Raw genomic sequence first — 23,889 nt, 5'->3', positions numbered from 1 at the left:
TTCCTACACTGGACGCAAACCAGGTAGAGGACGATCCCGAGCTGACAGATTACTAGTATGTGCGATGCCAGATGAATCCAGGAGGGGACCTCTATATTCTCAAAGATGTCCCACCAGGGTGGGGTCGTTATACTGAGAATATCGGCCCCTATCTGGACAGTCTTCTGTTCCAGCGTGTATAAGTGTTTTTGGGAAACCACTACTGCTTTTAATAGTTTAACGAGGCGTTCTGAGAGAGGGGGGATCTGGTAGCCGAAGTGGGCTACATACTTTTGGAGGTTGGTGAAATTTTCTTTCACAGTGAGGTTAACAGTGGATGGTTCAGGGATGGGGACAATTTGTGACTGTGCCACTTGAACTTCTGCCTCGGGTTTAAAGCAAAAACTGCTGTCACTCACCGCGCACCAGCTGTGCTGACCGTGCTGGTAGTGGGACGCTGCTGTGGTGACGCAGTATGTTCCACCTTCTATATACGCCACCTGTGGGGGGACATGGCCTTGTGCCATGGCTTCCATGGTGCAGTTTATAGGCTTCGCGTCAGCAGCTCTGAACCCGCACTGTGGATTTGAATAGGCGTTCAAGTGCTGGGGACACAGGATTATGTGTGATCCCCGGCTACGGCACCCCGAGAGGTCAGTACCCGTCATAGCATGCTCCCACTTTATGACGTAGGGCGGGACCGCTGTAAAACGAATGTGTGCACCCCCCTGAATGACTCCAATGTTCTCCACCCTGTATACCGGCGCAGGTTGGGCCGTCCCGCCCATGACTGGCATCCTTACAACTAACCCTATGATGGTGTGGTTGGAACGCCCACAGTCCACTGGGACTGGGTAGGCCTCAGAAGCTAGGCGGAGCTGGCACGGACTTAATGTGTTCTCAAAAGGGTGGAGGGCTGCGAGGTGCTTGTTGCTGATCCAGGACGGGACCAAACCTTGTTTTAGATCCTCCAGATTATTGCGGCCCTCGCCTAGCAACCATGCCCCGTACAAAACGCACACCTCATTTTGCGCCGCCTGGTCTGACGCATTCCGATCCTCCCTAATGAGCGCATTCACTGTCTTTGCATGCTTCTCCAGCTCCGCTATGATCTCCTTTAAATGGAGAGTCATGGCCTGGTCTTCGTGCAGTTCCGAACCCACCACCTTATTCTCATCAGTCAAAACCTTCTTTAACTGGGCCTTTAAACCGTTGATCTGCGACTGCAGTTCAATGTCATCTAAATTATTAATGACCGAAGACCCCGTATTAAAACCCGTTAACACATCGTTAACACTACCCCTCTTTTGTCTCCCCACCCAGTCCCCAGCCTCGCGGCTATGCGTATATAATTTGGTCTTATCGACCTCCGAAAAATCGAATTCATAAAACCTTTGAAACGTTTCTTTTAACAGGGCTTGATATAGTTTGGCCGTCTCTGCAGGGCACCACGCGGGCAAGTGCACCTCTGTGAGATTTAAAATCACCGAGGCCACCGCGTAATGCACCCCTTGATACAGCACCTGGTCTGTGGGTATCAGCACCAGGCCGTTCCCTGGTCCCTTGGTGGTGGTGGGGCATCCCTCTGCTACAGTCTGTGACGTCGGGGCCTTGGGCAGGGGCTGACGGGGATGGGTCACTAATTCAGTGGCATTAACCGAGATTGGGGAGTATGGGATCGCGCATGCGTCCAGGCGCGATTCCCAATCCATCCCCCTCCCGTTATCTTGCCACTGGCTGCGGAAAATGATGGAAATGCCTGTGGGGCAGACCTTCTCTGAACCCCACATACAGACATAGATCCCCTGATCCGGTTCCCACCATTTGTCCCAGCACACACTTAACCCTCCCTGGGTCCCTGTGATGGTCCTGTGCGTGTTATTCCCTAACCTCTCCCACTCTACCCTGGGGTTCCCCATATCCTTACTTAATTTTCTAAGCCACCACCACCTATCCAGGGGAACGTTGCCTTTACATGACAAACATATTCCTTTTCCCACGGTGACGCTAATCCTTGGGGTGACAATTCGTATCCTCGGGCACTGGAGGGAGGTCTCCCCATATGAAAAACCGGTCTGGCTCGAGTACTGGGTCGAATTTGACCCCAGCCATCCGGGCCAGCTCCCCTCGTGAGTGTACAAGGCGATTTCATCTGCCTCGCGTAGGCCACTCCCATCGTGGGCTAGGGGCACCGTTTTTCCGGAGCATCCGAAGATGTGGTGGTCCTCGGTGTCACCCCTTCTCGCGAGGCTCAGCCCAGACAGGGCGAGCAGGATCACGCCTCCGAACATTCCCTTTTAATTCCCTGTAAAAGATAAAGAACATCTAGCCGGGCTCCCTGTAGGCTTCCTGGCTCGGGTGAAGTGTGAGCGGGTCCCTCGACCTCGGCTCACGTAGACAACACTGGAACGGTTCCACCTTAAAATTACACTACGGTTCCACACCTTATAATTAACCTAAACATCCTAACTTAAAACTACAAACTTAACTGCTAAAGTTATATACATCCGCCGCCCGTCTCCGAGCGGCCAGCTCAAATTCTGTCAGGACTGCTGCAGGCTGCTCCCTGCGGCATGGCTGTACTGACCTTTACTTCCGGTCCCTCACAGCCCGCGACTGCTGGCTGAGGACCTTTGTCTTTCGACTTAACTTTAACACAGGAGGTAGCCCCTTTAAACTGGGGAGCCGGCGACCATGTCTTCCTAGGCTGGGGTGTCCGAGGGGACCTCCTAGGAAGTGCTATTGGTGGGGCTACCCTGGTGAGCGGACCCTTGCTGTGGGTCACAGTCCTCGCTGGCTGGGGGCTTTTCCCCTGTGGCTCCTCCCTTCCCAAGTCTGAGCTGGGGACAAGCAACCCCTCGCTGCCTGCTGCCGGTGGCTGGGAGTTGTCCTCTCCAGGTTCAAAACCTGGGTCGGGGGCGAGGCTACCTGCCTCGGGCTCCTCCTCCCTAGGCTCTGGGTCAGCGGCAGGCACCTCTCCGCTACCTGGGACTCCAGGTCGAGAGTCTCCGCCCCCAGACGCCACCTCTCTGATGCTGTACTCAGGGGCAAGACCTAAGACCTCCGGCTCCTCCCCTTCACCGCAGTCGGGGGCGGGACCTTCGTCCTCCGACTCGGCTTCCTTCCTAAACACCGGGGCGGGACCTAACCTTGCTGGCTCCCCCCCTCTCCTGTGACCAGGGACAGGACCTAGGACCTCCGGCTCCTCCCCTCTCCTGTGACCAGGGACAGGACCTAGGACCTCCGGCTCCTCCCCTCTCCTGTGACCAGGGACAGGACCTAGGACCTCCGGCTCCTCCCCTCTCCTGTGACCAGGGACAGGACCTAGGACCTCCGGCTCCTCCCCTCTCCTGTGACCAGGGACAGGACCTAGGACCTCCGGCTCCTCCCCTCTCCTGTGACCAGGGACAGGACCTAGGACCTCCGGCTCCTCCCCTTCTGGGTCCCAGAACAATGGGGGAGTCTCCCGTGTGGACGGGACAACTCCTCCCCTCACGCAGGCTGCTCGTCCTGCCTGTGTGACCTGCGGCTGCAGCCCCTCTGCAGTTTTTCTCTTCCATAGGTAGACGGGCTGCGCAGGCTCCAGTCATTGCGGGGCTTCGTGAGAGTGGGTTGAGGGAGCTACCACACCGGTAGTGGCTGCTATTTTTCCCTGGCTGGCCATAAAAGATCGCATGGCCTCAAAAAATGACTCCATGGCAGCGGGGGTAATTCCTGTCTCTGCCTCCCCCGTCGCTGCCTTTTGGGCTGGGGCGGGGGGATTCTTTCCCTTGGTGTCCTTCCAGGGGTTTTTACAATCTTTGCGCCAGTGGCCGTCCTTCCCGCACCCATAGCAGTTTAACTTAGCCTGGGCGGGACGATTCCCTTCCTGGCGCCATTCCCTTTTATGCTGGGCCCCTGGTTTAACCTCGTGGACTTTCCCCTTGGGTTGGGGCGTCTCGATACCCCTGATATTTCTAAACGCTGCTGTGAGCTGGCGGATCACCATTTCTTCGGTGGTCTGGGGGCTTCGGGGGTCAAACCAGGCCGCAGCTTGAGTTCGAATTTGGGGCAGGCAGTTTGTCGTGAGACAGCGGAGCCAATGGGCCAATTGATCTCTGTTCAGGAATGCCCGCACTGGCATTCCCGGGCATGCGCTCCGGTAGACTGGCCACAGCCTGTCTGCAAAAGCCTGTGGGGACTCCCCGGGGAGCTGTACAGTTTTTTCCACTCGAGCGAACGGACTCCCGTCATTTAGTCCCATGGCCTCCAATATCTCATCCCTTAACTCCTCGTAATCCTTCTGCTCCCTTTTGCACTCATCTGATAAGGTTTGGAGGAGGTCACTACCCAGAGAAAACAGCAGCATTTTTGTTTGTTCTGCTTCATCGCAGTCATTAACGCACGCTGCCTGCTCTATCTCACGGAAGTGTAGAGAGGGGTCTCCCTTCACTGTAAGCTTAGGGATATGGCTAACCATGGCCCTGAGCTGTTGGGTGCCATGCGGCACTACAAACTGATTCTGCATGGCCCCTAGGTCCTCGCCATCGGCGGGCGGGCCATACCTCCGTTGTCGGAGGGGGTACACTGTTCCCAGTCCCGGTCTTTCTACCAGGGCTTGCTGGATCTCCCCTAATGCTTCATCCTCCACCCCCCCTTGCTGCCAGACCTCCTGAAAACTCGGGGCTATGGGTGGTGGCCGTGAAACCTCTGGTTACCTAACCAGTGTCGTTCTGGGAGCTGCCTGTGGGACTTCCCTGCTTGGGTTGCCGGTAAAATCCGACTGGCCTGCCTTCGGGCTAATGAGGCATACCATGCCCTTCGCCCTCGCGAAAGCCATGCTCATGCTTTCTATTTCTTGCCTGCAGGGGCCATGATCTGCGTCTTCAAACCCCTGGGCGCAGGCCAGCTTATATGCTGCCTTTACCTCGCCTACTTTCACAGAATCACAGAAACCCCACAGTGCAGATAGAGGCCATTTCGGCCCATCGAGCCTGCACCAACACATATCCCACCCGATCCCCATAACCCCTACACCAACACACCAACACATATCCCACCCTATCCCCGTAACCCCACGTATTTAATCCCCCTTACACTAAGGGTCAATTTATCATAGCCAATCAACATAACCCGCACATCTTTGGACTGTGGGAGGAAACCGGAGCACCCGGAGAAAACCCACGCAAACACGGGGAGAATGTGCAAACTCTACACAGGCAGTCACCCGAGGCCGGATTCGAACCCGGGTCTCTGGCGCTGTGAGGCAACAGTGCTAACCACTATGCCACCGTACTTTTTCCTCCTGTGCCTTCAGTTCCCCCGTGAGGCGGCCAATCTCCGTCTTTAATCTCCTCTCTTTCTCCCTGGATTCTCTTGCCTGATATTCTACGTGTTCTGCCCTGAACCTAGTGCTCCCCTCCAGCCCAGCTATCTTGCCCTCCAGCCTTTCTACCCTGGCCTGGTGCTCACGCTGCACTTCAGCGGCCTGGCTTTCCATGTGCTCTACCTTCCCCCGATGGTCCCGGACCATCGCTGCCCTCTCCTGGCTTACAGCCTCCAGGGCCACTAGCACCTTCCCTTTCGCTGCAACCTTTTCCTGCAGCTCCCGGGACAAATGCCTTATTTTAGTTTCCTTACTGGCCACTGCTTGGTCCAGTATCAGAACCTGCTTTTTATAACACATAAGCCATACCGCTTTTTCAATGCCCTTGCGGCGCTCTTTACTAGCCGTCCACTGGGCGGCTGCCTCTAGGGGATGCTCGGCTTTTAACATATCGCTCACCCACTTTTTCGCGATATTTACCTTGCCGCACAGATAGGTAGACAACCTTTCCTCCATTGCGGATTCCTTCTCAGCACCACTGTCTGCCTTGTTACACACTTTCGCCTGATCTCCTACCTGGCTCGCCATTTCTGTAGGGGGTTTTGTTCCAGGGGCTTATTGTAGGTCAGCCAGTTATGTTTTCCTGAGCTGCCCTGCCCGCTGTGCGGTTGCGAATCGCTTTCCCCTTCCTGATTCTGAGCTCAGGACTTATCGAGTGGTAACAAGGACAAACGAACAGACCAGTGGATTGGTGCAAGGAAAACCAATGTTTATTAATTAGAAAAGCTAACACTACAAGAAAAACAGTATTATACAGAAGATAAAAGAAATCGCTATGGATGCAATACAGTTTTACACTTAACGGGAGAAGAAACGGACACAACGAGGGAAAAATTCTAAAATCACAATTTTGTAATACCCCTTTAACTCCCACCCTTACACCTAGCTAGGTTGTCTTGTGACGGCCAGAAAGATAATGCTCACCGGTGAAACAGATGAAAAGGCCTGGCCCTTGTGCCCCGCTGCTGCCGTCGAAAATGTGCTTGCGATGCTTTCTAGATGGTTTTCCTTCTTGGTTGCTAGCAGACAAACAGGACACTGGGCCGAGGTGAAGAGAGAGAGAGAGAGAGGTGCTGGGCCGCCCCAGTTATATCCTCTCGGCAATGGGTCATTATCGCGCCTCATCAGTCCGTTCCATTGTCTGATTTGGGCTCGAAAACGTAAGACAAGAGGACCTTGATTTTGGCCCATTTACGTTGATGGCACCGATCAGTACCACAACTGCCTTTCCATTGTTTTCTGAATGTCCTTAATTGTTCTGAATGTTCAATTGTTCTGAATGTTCCTCAAGCAACTGGGACTATCTCCGCCCGAACTTAGATTGTGTAGGCAAACAATTGATAACCTGCCTCAGGGCGTGAATACAACTGAGCTTGCCTCACTGCATTGTTCAAATTAAACATGCAGTCTGTGAAGCTATCAGAAAATCCATATGGATGCCGCAGGCCCTTTGGCCATGTGTCTGACCGCAGCCATTTTGAGAGGCCCTGGATTTTTAAAACACAGTCACTTCAAGGTTTCTTTAATAACTCCAATTAATCTTCGGGGGGGGAACATATGAAATTTTGCGAATCCCTTCAAATCGTGCTTGACTAATCTACTGGAATTTTTTGAGGACGTAACTGGTAGAATAGATAAGGGAGAACCAGTGGATGTGGTGTATTTGGACTTTCAGAAGGCTTTCGATAAGGTCCCGCATAAGAGATTAGCGTGTAAAGTTAAGGCACATGGAATTGGGGGCAAGGTATTAACTTGGATAGAGAACTGGTTGACAGACAGAAAGCAAAGAGTTGGAATAAACGGGTCTTTTTCCAAGTGGCAGGCAGTGACTAGTGAGGTACCGCAGGGATCGGTCCTTAGACCCCAGCTATTCACAATATATATTAATGATCTAGACAAGGGAACTAGACGTAATATCTCCAAGTTTGCAGACAACACAAAGCTGGGTGGGCGTGTGTGCTGTGAGGAGGATGCCGTGAAACTCCAGTATGATTTGGACAGGTTGGGTGATTGGGCAGAAGCATGGCAGATGCAATATAATGTGGATAAATGCGAGGTTATCCACTTTGGTATCAAAAACAGGAAGGCAGATTATTATCTGAATGGCAATAGATTGGGAGAAGGGGATGTGCAACGAGACCTGGGTGTCCTTGTGCACCAGTCGCTGAAGGTAAGCATGCAGGTGCAGCAGGCGGTTAAGAAGGCAAATGGTATGTTGGCCTTCGTAGCGAGAGGATTTGAGTACAGGAACAAGGATGTCTTACTGCAGTTGTATAGGGCCTTGGTGAGACCACATCTTGAGTATTGTGTGCAGTTTTGGTCACCTTATCTGAGGAAGGATGTTCTTGCCATGGAAGGAGTGCAGCGAAGATTCACCAGGCTGATACTTGTGATGGCAAGAATGACGTATGAGGAGAGATTGGGTCGATTAGGCTTATGGGGATCTCATTGAAACTTATAAAATTCTGACAGGACTGGACAGACTAGATGCAGGAAGGATGTTCCCGATGGTCGGGGAGTCCAGAACCAGGGGTCACAGTCTAAGGATAAGGGGTAAGCCATTTAGGACAGAGATGAGGAGGAATTTCTTCACCCAGAGAGTGGTGAACCTGTGGAATTCTCTACCACAGAAGGCAGTAGAGGCCAATTCATTAAATATATTCAAGAAGGAGTTGGATATATTTCTTAAGGCTAAAGGGATCAAGGGATATGGGGAGAAAGCAGGGACAGGGTACTGAATTTGGATGATCAGCCATGATCTCATTGAATGGCGGAGCAGGCTCGAGGGGCCGAATGGCCTACTCCTGCTCCTATCTTCTATGTTTCTCTGCTTCAACCACTCCATGTGCCAGCGAGTTCCACATTCTCACCGCTCTCCGTGTAAAGAAATTCCTCCTAAATTCTTTATTTAATCTGTTAGTGGGTATCTTATATTTGTGCCCCCTTGTTCTGGACTCACCCACACTATTGAACCCCTTCATTATTTTAAAGACCTCTATGAGTTGTCCTCTTAGTTTTCTCTTTTCCAAACGAAAGAGTCCCCAGCCTGCTCAATCTTTCCTGATAGCTACATCCTCTCAATTCTGGTAACATCCTTGTAAATCTTTCCTTCACTTTCTCCAGTGCTTCAATATCCTTTTTGTAGTATGGAGACACAGAACCCAAGTGTGGCCTAACCATGGTTCTGCATAAATTTAAAATGATCTCCCTGCTTTTATATTCTATTCATCTAGAAATGATTTTGTTTGTCGTCTTTATGGCCTTATCAACTTGTGTTGCTACTTTTAGTGCTTTATATATCTGTATTTATGTACCTCAGAGATTGTGCAATAGGCAACACCTCTGATCAGGCCCTATATGAACTGGTCACTTTCCAAGAATCTGTTATAATTGGAAGAATGACTCATTGCAGTCTGTGAGGAACTTGATGGCAGATGCTATCAGGCGTTATACCATATCACTGAAAAAAACCACTTGGACTAAACCGTCACTTCTTTTTGTCAATTTTAATGAAGCTAGTAAAACAAAAAGTTGGTAACTGATGGCTGACTATCTTTGGGGAGTTCCTCTCATTAACATCCTTTAAAATATCATCACATGCACATGCTTCTTCAATTATGTAGTAAAATTCTCACTGTGATCCTTTTATGGGATTTGCCTCGTATGTTCCCAGTGTTTAAATGGTTACTCAGTGTAGTTTATTGACTGGAAAATATTCATGGATTAACTGAGACTGGAAGAACTGAACATTGGAAAGAAAGGGACGAGGAGCCTCAGAATCCTTTCTGCCCGTATAAAGTTTAACTTAAAATGTACTGATTACTTAACTTTTTTTTACTCGTTTGCCAATCTAATTGTACAAAGCAAATAAAAATACCCCTAATCACTGAATCCAATTTAAGGAGATGGGTGAATAGTTGTGGAAAATCTCAAGCATTTTACCTGAATGTAAGTAAAGGGTCCTGGTTATAAATGTGTTAAGGCAGCTGTCAGTGTCCAAGGGCAATGGAAGAATGCTGAAACAAACCATGTAGCGTAGGAATATGGTTTCAAATAATCTTTCCACATTGCTTGTCATTGAAATTACTCTGACAGAAACTGTGCATTTTAAGATCTGAAATTAGGTCAGCTGTTCCCAACTGCAGTGTAAAAGGATCAGTGCACACTGCAGCCTAGCTGAACAATAGTTGTGCAGCCCAGCAGGATATTCTAAAACACATTCCTTAATGTTCTTTGCAGGGAGGCAAGGAGAGAAAATGAGCAGCTAAGATCTTGGGACTGTGTTTAGTGTCTGTGCTTCCAGTGTGGAAATGATAGGAGCATAGGAACAGGAGAAGGCCATTCAGCCCCTCAAGCCTGTTCTGCCATTCTAGTAGATCATGACTGATCTGTACTTCAACTACATTTACCTGCCTTTGCTCCATATCCCTTGATACCGTTAACTAACAAAACTATCAATCTCGGTCTTGAAAATTTCAATTGACCCAGAATCCAACATCTTTTAGGGGAGTTCCAGATTCCCATTACCCTTTGTGTGAAAAATGCTCTCTGATTTCACTCCTAACTGGCTTAGCTCTAATTTTAAGATTATGCCCCCTTATTCTGGAATCCCTCACCAAAGGAAATAGTTTCTTTGCATTTACCCTCGCGAATCCCTTTACCATTTGAACACCTTTGATTATATCACCCCTCAACCTTCTAAACCCAAGTAAATACCAAATAAGTTTATGCAAGTTGTCCTCATAATTTAACCCCTTAAGCCTCAGTATCATTCTGGTGAATCTCCACTGCACCCCCTCCAAGGCCAATATATCTTTCATGAGGTTCGGTGACCAAAACTGAACACAGTACACCAAATGGGGTCCGACTAAGGCTGTGTACAACTGAAGCATCACTTTCACACTTTTGTATTACAGTCCCCTCGAGATAAAGGCTAAGATTCAATTAGCCTTTTTGATTGCATTTTGCACCTGTGTACTAGTTTTTAGTGATTTGTGTACATGGACACCTAATTCCTAGTCTTTCCCCATTAAGAAGATATTCTTCAAAGTGAAAAACATCACACTTCCCCACATTGAACTCCATCTGCCACAGTTTTTCCCACTTTTTCTATGTCCCTTTGCAACTTCCTGCTCCCATCTACTGCTTACTGTGCCTCCTAACTTGAACATAAAACTCTCAATTCTTTTATCCAAGTCATTAATGTATATGGTGGAAAGCTGAGGCCCCAGTACAGATCCCTGAGGTGCACCACTTGTCACATCCTGCCAATCAGAGAAGGTTCCCTTTATCTATCCTCTCTGTCTCCTGCCTCCCAACCAATTACCAACCCATGTCACAGGGTTATCTCCAATTCTATGCGCTTTCATTTTTGATAATCTCTTGTGTGGGTAGGTGGCACCGGGGAAGCTAGAAAAAAGGGTGAAAAATAAATGGGATTCCTTCTAGCGTGGAATTTCCTACCAGTGTGTTTGTTCACTGCGGGTACACTCTTAAGGACTATCTGTCAGGCATCTATACATATAATGTCAGCTGCAGATTGCTGAGTGCACTGGGGATCTTTTTCAACCTTCAAATCATATCAGATGTGCGTGAAATAGATAATTCAGTGAAAGAAAGAGACCACTGTAGTTGATGGAGGCGAAACTTTTATTGTATGAATTTCTAATACAAAAACAAAACTAGCATTAGGACTGAAGAACAGAAGACAGGATGGAAAGACTGAAAAGGAGAAAGATATAAAAGCTTATTCCAGCCAATGTTTAAGGAACCAGTTCTTATTATTATAGTTTTCTACACTGCAGATGACAAGATATCGCAATTAGCTAAAATTTAACAAGAATGGTAAGCTTGAGAATTCAGTATCTATTATATGAATGCTTTGGTAAGTGTCTCCTTAATTCATTTACTACACTGCCATTTGGTATTCACTTACCACAGCCTGTGCCCACTTGCACAACTGTAACCCCACCACAGTCTAGCAACTTCCTGGCATCAGTGACTTCAGGGTGCCAAACAGCATTCTCAGTAGTGAATAAATTAAGTAGCAGAATTGCCAATGTTTGTGTAACATGCAGAATAGTTTACTCAAAACTGCAGAGCAAGAACTAGGTTGTAACTGTTTATTTTAAAGTTTGTAATGTAACAATGGGGAAAATGCTAAAGAATCAGATCAATAGCCAAAAAGAATGAATTCCTTTAGAAAACTAGTGCCCTTCCTTTTCAGGCTTTACAGATATAAATACCTTTTATAAATTACCCCCAATAAATAAAACTCCAGTTCTTTTTATTCACATTCAGTGAGGCTGAACATGGTTCCCAACAAATGCTGGTCACATTTCTCTGACTTGCACATGATAAACATGGTCTGAAAGGCCTTTATTAGGAAGATGTTTGTAGTGATTAGACTGTATCCAGAAACACTGTTGGAATATTTCTGGAATCCCTCGAGTGTTTTGCCCAGTGTTGTACATAACAAATGCATCGCTCTTTACATTTATAAAGAGCTTTTGTTTCGAAATGCAAACAGACACATAAAACATACTTTGATTTACTATTAATAATAAACAGTTCATTATGATTGGCATTTTCCTGAAATTTCAGGAATATTCATGTTCTAAATGAGAACTCACCAACCATTTTCAGTTGGGTAAGGGCCAATCTTTATAAATCAATCAAGCCAGGGGCCATATTCTGATCAGCTGCATGGCAGAACTGCACTACTTGTGCCAATGAGTCGCTCACTTAATCTGCATGGGAGTTAATTAATTGCTGCAAAGTTAGAACCGTGTGCCCAGACCTGTGAAAGTGCAGCGCGACATTGTGCAAGGAGTGCGTTGAAACAACAAAACCTTCCTGCAACGAATCCTATGGAAAAGCAATTCACCAACCAGCAATCTTGCTGCCAATGTTTCCTTCACTTGATTGCCAGGCACATATGGATGAAAAAATATACTGTCATTTTAACTTCAGTGTGATTTAACAACCCATTTATGACATCAGGATCTGATTTTCATATTTAAAGCAGAACCCGCAGGTGTCCTACTCGCTTGCTCAAAAGAGCAGGTTAATATGGGGACCTGGCGGGAAGGCGGTGGAAACAGGGGGGTAATGGTAAGTGCCCTTATTTTAACTGCTCCCATTGTCTAGAGCCCCTGGCCTGGAGTTTCTGCTCGATTGCACTGTTTTTTTTGGCACAATTCCCCCAATATCGGCATAATCAGCGCAAAGGATTGTGGAATTTTAAGTGCAAATTGCGTTCAGTGCAACTCGAGTTTCCACGATCTTTTGTGCTAGTTTTAAAAACTTCATGCTAAAAGCAGGCCCCACCGACAAAACAGGCCCAGGGTGAATTCATCACTGTTGGGAGTTTCCACTAATTGCACTTGTTTGCAGGCCTTCGAGGAGGCTCCAAAAATTAAGTTGGAACTTTTGGGCGCAAGGACACTGATAGGTACGTTTTGAAAGGATTTGAAAGATTTTTTAATTTAATAAGAAACTCACTACTGTACCCCCAATCTAACTAGAAAATAGTTTTGTATATTTTTTTAAAAGTCATTTTCAGTCATTTAAAATTGAATTACTTTCAGGGCTAGATTGACACTCTTGATTTAAAATGCTTATTTTTTGTGATAAAACCCATTTTCAGCTGTATTAATCAAATTTTACCAAGTTACCACTCTTAAATATATCAAGGAATATTTTTTAAAGCAAAATACCTTTTTAAAGTGCCCGATTGCGCTGGTTCATGGCAGACTTTGCGTTCCCCAATATGCAAATGAGTTTGAGCGGAAACTTGGGAAAAAATACACTTCAAATCGGGTGCAATTTGCATCGGAATCAGCGATTGCACCCAAAGTGGAAACTCGACCCGCCTGCCTAAATAAAATGCTACATCTGAAAATATTGACAAGGATGGATCTATTTGTTGATTGGCAATGAGGAAAAGAGGATAATCAAAAAAATTGTGCAGCACAATGGATGTAGGTAGCCACGATAATCAGTGTCACCTCCAACATTCCCTGCACAGTGACCTCACCAGGATAGCTAAGCTAAGAGGAGGCAATGACACCTTATAACAGTGACATGTAAAAAGCATGTTTCAGAGTTGTAGCCACTTTGCCCTCACTGTGGGTGAGCACCATATACAACTGATCAGAAACATACATTGGGTACCACTAGATCCTTCACAGCCCCTTTCTTCACCTGAAAGCCTGCTGGCTACCCACCAAGTGGCTATTCTTCACGTGCGAGACAAAACAGAGCAAGTCTGCAGGCTATTCAACAATGGGGCCATCACACCAAACATATGCATCCTCACCTGACATATGCACAGGGGCAAATGGAAAGCCCTTAGAAGCCAGAGCACTTGTTGTATGACAGCACAATATTAAGAGGGATGGGGGTATGTTTGCAGACTTGACAGTGGTGGACCTTCCTGCTGACAGAAATTAGCTGTGGTATCCACTGGTTTAAGTTTTGGCAGTAAAAGACTAGTTTGAATATTTTAATTTTCTGCTAGCAGTAAGTCATAAGAGCTACTAGAGGCATGTGACAAATAGCATACTGGTTTGCGGGTCAGGTTGAAAAAGCAGGCAGTATCCATAATGCGAACCTGAAAATGTCTCCCTTCTGAATCACCCAATCTGGGGATGTGATTATGTAGTTCATTATTTTCTTTCCATCTTTTACTTAATTTTCTTTCTTTCTTCCCACCAACCTCCCCGCAAATGCCATATACCACATCTCAGCAAAGGAGGCAGCCAACATGCTCCCAGACGCTTGACAATAGCATCTTGAAATTGAGCTTGGCCCATGTTGATTCTTCCTTCAATTTTCTCTTCCGAGTCTCAGTTCAGAGCTTAGAATCATAGAATAGAATCGTAGAATGGTTACAGCATGGAAGAATGCCATTCGGCCCATGTCGACTCTCTGCAAGAGCACGTCAGCTAGTCCCACTCCCCTGCCCTTTCCCCGTAGCCCTTCAATTTTTTTCTTTCAAGTACTTATCCAACTCCCATTTGAAAGCCACAATTGAGTTTGTCTCCACCACCTTTTCAGGTAGTGCATTCCAGATCATAACCACTCGCTGCGTAAAAAAGTTTTTTCTTATATCGCCTTTGGTTCTTTTGCCAATCATCTTAAATCTGTGTTCTCTGGTTCTCGACCCTTCTGCCAATGGGAACAGTTTCTCTCTATCTATTCTGTCAAGACACCTCATGGTTTTGAACACCTCTATCAAATCTTCTCTGCTCCAAGGAGAACAACCCCAGCTTCTCCAGTCTATCCATGTAACTGAAGTCCCTCATCCCTGGAATCATTCTCGGAAATCTTTTCTGCACCCTCTCTACGGGCCTTCACATCCTTCCTAAAGTGCGGTGCCCAGAATTGGACACAATACTCCAGTTGAGGCTGAACTAGTGTTTTATACAGGCTCATCATAATTTCCATGCTTTTGTACTCTATATCTCTATTTATAAAGCCCAGGATCCCGTAAGCTTTTTTAACTGCTTTCGCAACCTGTCCTGCCACCTTCAACGATTTGTGCACATATACCCCCAGATCTCTCTGTTCCTGAACCCCCTTTATAATTGTATCCTTTAGTTTATATTTCCTCTCCTCATTCTTTCTACCAAAATGTATCACTTCGCACTTTTCTGCATTAAATTTCATCTGCCACGAGTCTGCCCATTCCACCAGCCTGTCTATGTCCTCTTGAAGTCTATCACTAGCCTCCTCACTGTTCACTATACTTCCAAGTTTTGTGCCATCCGCAAATTTTGAAATTGTGTCCTGTACACCCAAGTCTAAGTTATTAATATATATCAAAAAAAGCAGTTGTCCTAGTACCGACCCCTGGGGAACACGACTGTATACCCTCCTCCAGTCTAAAAAACAACCGTTCACCACTACTCTCTGTTTTCTGTCAGTTAGCCAATTTTGTATCCATGCTGCCACTGTCCCTTTTATTCCATGGGCTTCAACTTTGCAGGCAAGCCTATTATGTGGCACTTTATTAAACACCTTTTGGAACTCCATGTACACCACGTCAACCGCATTGCCCTCATCAACCCTTTCTGTTACCTCATCAAAAAACTCAATCAAGTTAGTTAAACACGATTTGCCTTTAACAAGTCCATGCTGGCTTTCCTTAATTAATCCACACTTCTCCAAGTGACTGGTAATTTTGTTCCCGATTATCATTTCTAAAAGCTTCCCCACTACTGAGGTTAAACTGAATGGCCTATAGTTGCTGGGTTTATCCTTATACCCTTTTTTGAACAAGGGTGTAACATTTGCAATTCTCCAGTCCTCTGGCACCACCCCGGTTTCTAAGGAGGATTCGAAGATTATGGCCAGTACCTCCACTTAGTACGTTCCTTCAGATGCCCAACTTAAGAGCGGAATATCATGAGGGAAACAGCTGATGAAGCCACATCCTACTATTGTGAGCTGCAGAGTTATACAGTTTAATTTTAATCTGACAATTCAGTCCAAGATTATATTATAGTATTAGATCAAAGGAAGAGGCTTATAATATTGCCAAAAAGACTAGTAAGCCTGAGGATTGGGAGGATTTTAGAATTCAGCAAAGGAGGACCAAGAAATTGATAAGAGAAAAAAAAGAATATGAGAGTAAATTAGCAAGAGACATAAAAACAGATCGTAAATGTTTCTATAGGTATGTAAACAGGAGGAGATTAGTCAAAGTAAATGTGGGCCCATTAGAGGCAGAGACAGGAGAAATTGTAATGGGCAATAAGGAAATGGCAGAGACATTAAACAAATACTTTGGGGTTGATTTTCAGTGTGCTGTGAGGCGGGCTTTTAGGCGTGCGGGGGGCTAAAACCCAAATTCGGGGGTCCCGACACCATCCCGCCCAAAACCCGCCTCCACGTAAGTTTCAAAGGAGGCGGGTACCCGCCCCGCACTGGGACCCACCGACCCGAGGCGGGAAGGGATTAGTGCCAATTAACTGCCTGTTAACAGGCAGTTTTTAGCCTAATCCCTATTTTGAAGGGTGTCGTGTGGGATTCCCGACGGCTCCAAACCACGCCAGGTTAGAGGAGTCGGGCCGTCGGGTTGAAGGACTTGGAGGGGTCGAGATGTCAGTGTTCAGGTGAGTGATGGGTGCATGAGTGCAAAGGTAAGTGTGTTTGGTGTGTCTAAAGTGTGTAAAGAAGTTTAAATTACCTGTACTTACCTTTACAGCCTTCCTTCCTCTAGGCTTCGGGAGTCCATCATTCAGCCGGCACAGAAAGCAGAATGGCCGCGATCTGTCAAAAGTGACAGCCTGCAGCTTTCAGTGCCGGCAAGATTTCTAACTGAGTCTGCGTAGAAGGACTCAGGTTAGAAGTAAGACTGTCAGTGTTTGACAGCTTCAAACAGCTGTGAAACACTGATATTTCATCTGTCAACACATCTTGACAGATGAAATTTCAGTCTGTGACGTCACCTGTTGCCAGGTGGCCCTTAATTGGCCTGCTGAGCCCACTGGGCGGGCTCAACAAGGTCAATCAAGGGAAAATCGCGTGGATTGGCCGCATCTCGATGGAGGCGGGACTAAAACCCGAACGTTGTAGTCCCGCCTCCTTCCCGACTTCTGAATGAAAATCCAGCCCTTTGTATCTGTCTTCACGATAGAAGACACAAAAAACATTCTGGAAATAATGGGGAACCAAGGGCCTAGAGAGAATGAGGAACTTAAAGAAATCAGTAGAAGTAAAGACATAGTACTGGAGAAATTAATGGTACTAAGTGGTGACAAATTCCCTGGACCTGATGACCTACATCCTAGGGTTTTAAAAGAGGTAGCTGCAGAGATAGTGGATGCACTGGTATTAATCCTCCAGAATTGCCTAGATTCTAGAACAGTCCCCAAGGATTGGAAGGTAGCAAACATAACCCCGCTATTTAAGAAAGGAGGAAGAGAAAAAAACGGGGAACTATAGGCCAGTTAGCCTGACATCAGTCGTAGGCAAAATGCTAGAATCTATTATTAAGGTCGTGGTAACAGGGAACTTAGAAAATCATAATATGATTAGGCAGATTCAACATGGTTTTATGAAAGGGAAATCGTGTTTGACAAATCTGTTAAGAGTTTTTTGAAGATGTAACTAGTAGGATGGATAAGGGGGAACCAGTGAAAATATTGGGTCGTATTTTCTGATCGGAGGCTTCCCACGTGCGGAAACCTCCGATCTGGAAAAAATCTACGCCCTTACCTGAGGGCTCCCGGGACGCACACACTTCCGCTCCTGGGCCTCTCGAACTCCAAGTGTGCAGGGCCTACGTATCCCAGAGGTGCATGCGGTTCGCAAGCGTCCCTGGGATCACGTGGGCCATGAGGAGCCAATCAAAGAAGGGAATCTCCCTTCATACACTTGACAGGAAGACCTGTCAAATATATGAATGGAGATCACCCCAAAAACATAGTTAAACTTTAAATAATTTTTAAAAAATCACATTTTTAAAATGACTTGAAATTACAATAAATTAAATATTTTAAACAAATAAACTTACATTTTTAAAATTTTTAAATGATACATCAGTGAAAATTTATTTTTAAAACTTTTTTTTCAACTCTTATCCTGGTAAAAGCAGGCCTTACGCCTGCTTTTACCAGGCATAAGAATTGTAAGGGTTTTCTGTGGGCGGAGGGTCTCCAAAAAACGGAACTATCCGCCCGCAGAGGCCCTTCTCCCGGGCAGCCAGAGGATCTGTCAAGAGGATTCTTGACAGATCGGAAATTTCGGTTTTCAGCGCATGCGCAGTGCATGCCTGAAACCGGCATTTCCGATGTCCCTACAGGTGGGTACACAGCGCGTACACACCCTTAGGCATCAGAATATCTGGGCCAGTATATTTGGATTTTCAAAAGGCATTTGATAAGGTGCCACACAAGAGGTTATTACACAAAATTAGGGCTCATGGGATTGGGGTAATATATTAGCATGGATTGAGGATTGGTTAATGGACAGAAAACAGAGAGTAGGAATAAACGGGACTTTTTCGAGTTGGCAGGCTATAACTAGTGGGGTACCGCAAGGATCACTGCTTGGCCCTCAGCTATTTACAATCTATATTAATGACTTAGATGAAGGGACTGCGTGTAACGTATCCAAGTTTGCTGATGATACAAAGTTAGGTGGGACAGTAAGCTGTGAGGAGAACGCAAAGAGGCTACAGAGAGATATACTGTAGACAGGTTGACTGAGTGGGCAAGAACATGGCAAATGGAATACAATGAGGGGAAGTGTGAAGTTATCCACTTTGGTAGGAAAAACAAAAAAGGTGAATATTTTTTCAATGGTGAGAGACTGGGAAATGTTTATATTCAGAGGGACCTGGGTGTCCTTGTACATGATTCTCAGAAAGTTAACATGCAGGAACAGCAAGCAATTAGGAAAGCAAATGGTATGTTAGCTTTTGTTACAAAGGGATTAGTGTATAAAATTAAAGAAGTCTTACTACAATTATACAGGGCATTGGTGAGGCCACACCTGGAGTACTGTGTACAGTTCTGGTCTCCTTACCTAAGGAAAGACATACTTGCCTTAGAGGGAGTGCAACAAAGGTTCACTAGACTGGTTCCTGCGATGGGGAGATTGCCCTATGAGGAGAGATTGAGTAGACTACGCCTATATTCCTTAGAGTTTAGAAGAATGAGAGGTGATCTCATTGAAACATATAAAATTCTTAAGCGGCTTGACAGGGTTTATGCTGAGAAAATGTTTCCCCTGGCTGGGGAATCTAGAACACGGGGTCACAGTCTCAGAATAAGTGGTTGGCCATTTAGGGCTGAGATGAGGAGAAATTTCTTCATTCAAAGGGTTGTGAATCTTTGGAATTCTCTACTTCAGAGAGCTGTGGAGGCTCAGTCGTTGAGTATATTCAACACAGATGTCGATAATTTTTTGGGAACTAAGGGATATGGGGATAGTGCGGGAAGGTGGAGTTGAGGTAGAAGATCAGCCATGATCTTGTTGAATAGCAGAGCAGGCTCCAAGGGCCAAATGGCCTACTCCTGCTCCTATTTCTTATGTTCTTATATTACCGCAATTTATCACTGAAAATTTCCTTAGGACTTCTCCCGCTCCACTGCTGTAACATTGACGTAATTCTTGTTTGCCAGCGTAAATGGGGTTTCCGTTGAAGACACGGCAGTGGAGCAGGAGAAGCCCCGAAGAAATTCCCGACGCATATGTTTAACTGAATTAGCTTAGCCCCAAGTGCTGCAGACAATAATCTGGGCTAAAACAGCTTTGTATTGGAAAGGTATTTGTATCTTTTCCCATGCTCCCTTCAATCTTCTGCCCCCCCCACCCCAGAAGGCAGTGGATCATACTGGGATATGATTCCATGAGTGCCAGGTATCCTCACCCAAATGGTTATTCTTCACGTGAGAACGTAGACAGTGAGTGTCGGCAGGCTATTGAACTGTGTTCGGACATCATACTTGAGTTCGATCCTGTCTTCACTCGATGTCTACACACGGACTTTCAACTGAGATGACTGGATAGCGATCAGGAGCAGGAACCCTGGCTGATTTTTCTCCCCTCTAGCCTAAAAATGCTGAAATGAATTGCAGTGACACTAGTGCCACCTCTGCCTCAGCAAAGACCAGGGATAGAACCTGGAACCGTTTGGATCAGTATGCCTCAGTATTGCTGTGGGCTTTGAATTTATTCACATTTTTATGTTTTTCCTGTCTCTCAATCACAACACTCCAGCCAGTTCGCTGCTTGTAATGGCTCTTCTGTGGAAGACCAGCAGAAACCCCGAAGTAAACAGGGAAAATGCGGTTACATCAGGGGGGAAAAATTCGGTTGCTTTGCACCTCCCGTTAGCGTTGGGGCGCAAAGCAACCAGCACCCGAGATGTTTGCGCCACTCGCGAAATTGACCAGACATTTTGTGGCGGCGCTAAACACTACCGCCACGATCTCCTGCGCCCGCAGATCGTGATGTCAGTTGAACGTGCAACACCCCGGACCAGATATTGAGTGGCGTCCCCTGCCTTACCGCCTGCCGCTAGCAATGACAGGTTGAGGGGAGCATTTTGCAGTCGGGAAGGGACTGGGAGAGCGCTATTTAAAGGTGACCACTTCCTGCCTTTTTTTGTCGGCGACATTTTTGCACTACGCATTCTGAGAGAGAGACTTCTGGAGAGATTCAATGCTGTATGAAGGAGTTTTGGGGACTGAGCAGCACTTTGCAGGTTCATTTTGATTTGACCTTCCTTGCATCGATTTAGAAGAGACTGTGGGGGCTGCACTCTGAGCTCTTTCTCTGGGCCTCTCCATTGTTCTTTCCAGCAGATTTGATGTACAGGTCTCTCCAGGCCGAGGTTCAAGGCTGCAATGAGCAGGTTATGGATGGAGAGCAAGATCAACCCTCCCCTTTAAGAACTGGCCAGCGCCAGTGTGTCTGTGTTCCATTGCTGACTGACATCACATGAGCTTTGCCAGCGCTCTGAGGTAGCGCCTCGCTCCTTGGCATTAGCGCCTTAAGACAGGTGTGCACCGCCTGATTTAGCACTCCAATCACCTCCAGGGGCGACAGAAGCCAAGTTTGCAGTCAGAGGTGATAATTAGCGGCAGGTACTAAACTTTGCGCCCTGCCAATAATTGCGCCCCAAATGGGGCGATTCTGAATTTCTCCCCCCAGGTCTCTTGTTGTTTCCACCCTTTACAAGACAAATAGGTGCCTGGGGAGGGAGTGGAGTCAAGGGAGATTCCTGAAACCAAAATTCCCATTCCTGAGGCTCACAGGTGACCTGGTGTAGTAGTAGTGGTTGATACCGAGTGAGTTGAGGAATACCTGCCTCCACAAGGGTGCATGTGGGCCCCACCGGTGGATTCAGGCCCGGCAAGCAGCTCGATTTTACAGATGTTAATTTTCTCAGCTAGTTTATGCCTGTCCTGAAGAATAAGTCAAAGTTCTTTCATCGGTCTTGGGTTTAGTGGTGATGCCTGTTATACTGCTGGTTTGCACCTCCCGCCATTCATCAGTGAGGGAAAACATTTACACCAAGGGACACTTTGGTTGATCCAGGTGCTTTTTTCCTAATCAGAGGACTTGCTTCAGTCTAGCATCAATTCGACTGAATATTTTCTAACATAGAATCAGGGGTTCCCTATTGATGTGCCATCACCAGACTCACTTATTAAGGAAAGTTAATTCACAAGGTGCCACTTCTAATGAAGTACAGCGACTTAAAGCAGCCATGTGCTGATTAGCCGCTATTTAAATCAGCTCTCTAATTGGCGGTGCTGAAATTCGGTGGGCGTTCTCCTGCCATAAATTCAGCAGGAAATCGGTAGAATCCCCCAAAGAAACGGCATAAATACTGAGAGCAGCTGTGTCCACTGTTCTCTGCGGGAGGGTCTGCCAGTATCCTGCGGAAGTTGCAGCAGGAGATTGGAGGATTTTTCAGACCCAGAGTGCAGAAATAGTAACTCTGTTAATCCAACAAGTAGATAACTACTTCTGACCATACAACTCTCTCCTTTATCCCATACTGGGCAGGCCACAAGAGGATATAATCCATTTATTGAACAGCATAATCTCAGTCAAATGAGAGCTCTACCATGGAAATTGATGAGGGTTTGAAAAGTGGAAGTGTTGATGGGAGTACTGTACGGTAATACAACACCTAAACCCATATCAAACCTTACTGACAGCTTCTGGTGTCAGAGTTCAATCTCACTCATGTTTGCTCCCGAGGAGCTCTGCCTAATGCAATTCACAGGTTACAGGAGGGTGGCAGAAAGCATTTTGACACAAAACCAACACTTTACAAGCAAGTTTGTTTAAAACTGACTCAGCTGTAGTTTCTCTTTAAACCTTAGTTGTTTTAAGTAAAGGGTTTGCTAACACCGTGCTTCTAGAAAGCACAATACTTTTAGTTCTTTGAGGTGTAGCTGTACCAAGCCCGCACAGCATTCTCAGACAGGGGGTGCGGGGGACACGACTGGCTCAGATGAATATGGGGAAAAGGTCATGGACCCAGACATGGAAGGATCTTCGGCCGGGGAGGGTTGAGATGTTTGCTCCGTACCAACTCCTTCAATATCTCGGTGGGGCTTACCACTGAATATGTGACTTTCTTTATCGAGAGCTGTGTACTGGAAAATAAAAAGGAAAGAAAGAATGAGCGAGCGTATAAAAATATAGAATGGATCGATGTACTTAACGTTTGAATTATTGGATTATGTTGGAAAATGCAAAATAAAAAGGTGAGCATCAAAGAGGAATCGTCGTTGTGAGCCTGTAAAGCTTTTAAACATCTTCTCCGAATTGTGAATTGTGTGCATCAGAAGGGTAGCGTGCCGAATTTAATATAGTTTGACTGTTGAAAATTATGGAACCAGTTCAATGCATTTTAGATGATATATATGTGAAGCACTGTTTGATTAATGGTGCAGCACTTTGTGAAATGGACTAACTGAGAGGTATACATTATTTTGGCCATACTCAGACATCACTAAGGCATCTGGGCAAGCCTACACTGGAACGCTGGAGTATTGTCACTCCATGGGTGCGTAAAGTACTAACGTTGCTTCGTTTAAGATTTGTTCTTTGTATGGAAACAATGGTTATGTATTAGGTAAACTGTAACAGTGCTGCATAATAGGAGAGTGGCTGTAATACACATTACTATATTTTCAGATATGGAAGGAAATAAAAGCAAAGAAGAAAAATAGATTACTCACCAATCTGCACCAATCACGAACAGGCCACCTAACTAACCTTGGGGTGGGGAGGAGAATCACAGGAATATGTGTCCATTTACAACAATTTACATTTCTATCAGCTCCTCACATAGAAAATGTCTCAGAGCACTTAACAAGGTGGAAAAGACAGACATGAATGGAAAAGATACTTTTGCGAGTAATCATGTGATGTCTGCTCCTGCACTCCCAGTACTATAGGGACACCCTAGAACTATTACTTTCCATTCTCTTCAGACACCGGAGATACCAGCATGAGGGTAGCAGTTCTCTGCCACTGGAATCCAACATCTTCAACAACAATAACAACAACCTACATTTCAATTGTGTTCCTCATGTACAGACATCTCAATCACTTGTCAAGGTGGAGGCCAGACAATTGATGCAGATCAGAATGGAAAAGTTGTGGGGGGGATGAAGACAAAGTCGGGAGTTTTCAGGAAACATTTGGAAGCAGGGAGGTAGGTGGCAAGTGGAGGAATCTGTCAGAAGGGAGCCCAGAGGGCAGGGGTGTAGTGACTTGCAATTTATGGAGTGGACATGAGGGACTGGCTAGGAGGGCATTACAGGTCAAGCTTTGTGGTGATAAAGACACTGAAGAAAATCTTGGCAGCAGTAGGAGGGAGGCAGCGAAAAAGGCAGATGATCTTGTAGAAGTGGAATAAAGTGTTCCTGATAATATGGGCAGGTTTTGTTTGTAATTATGTACATATAAATTATTTACAAAAACAGTTAAAGCACCAGGTTTGCACTAAATTACCTACTTACGAGCCCACAAAAAGAAAGGAAAGGATGGCATTTGTATAAGCC

The 23,889-nt window shown here is 46.2% G+C and overlaps 1 protein-coding gene across 4 annotated transcripts in view; it reads right to left on the bottom strand.

The window, feature by feature from the left end:
* Window positions 1-10,975: 10,975 nt before the first annotated feature.
* The window catches only part of dclk2a (doublecortin-like kinase 2a), a 622,375-nt gene continuing 609,461 nt past the window's right edge, over window positions 10,976-23,889 (bottom strand). For all 4 annotated transcript variants that reach the window (XM_086011612.1, XM_086011622.1, XM_086011598.1 and 1 more), the window contains one exon: window positions 10,976-22,473. In XM_086011612.1, the coding sequence (XP_085867738.1) occupies window positions 22,294-22,473 (180 nt within the window). In that variant the 3' untranslated portion in view covers window positions 10,976-22,293. The remainder of the gene's footprint in view (window positions 22,474-23,889) is intronic.

The sequence above is a fragment of the Somniosus microcephalus genome, chromosome 2 (genome assembly GCF_052327205.1).
Source record: "Somniosus microcephalus isolate GS21.2 chromosome 2, FLI_Smic_1.0, whole genome shotgun sequence".
NCBI classification, from domain to species: domain Eukaryota; kingdom Metazoa; phylum Chordata; class Chondrichthyes; order Squaliformes; family Somniosidae; genus Somniosus; species Somniosus microcephalus.
Note: the sequence above shows the minus strand (reverse complement) of the source record. Positions and strands in the feature narration are given on the sequence as shown.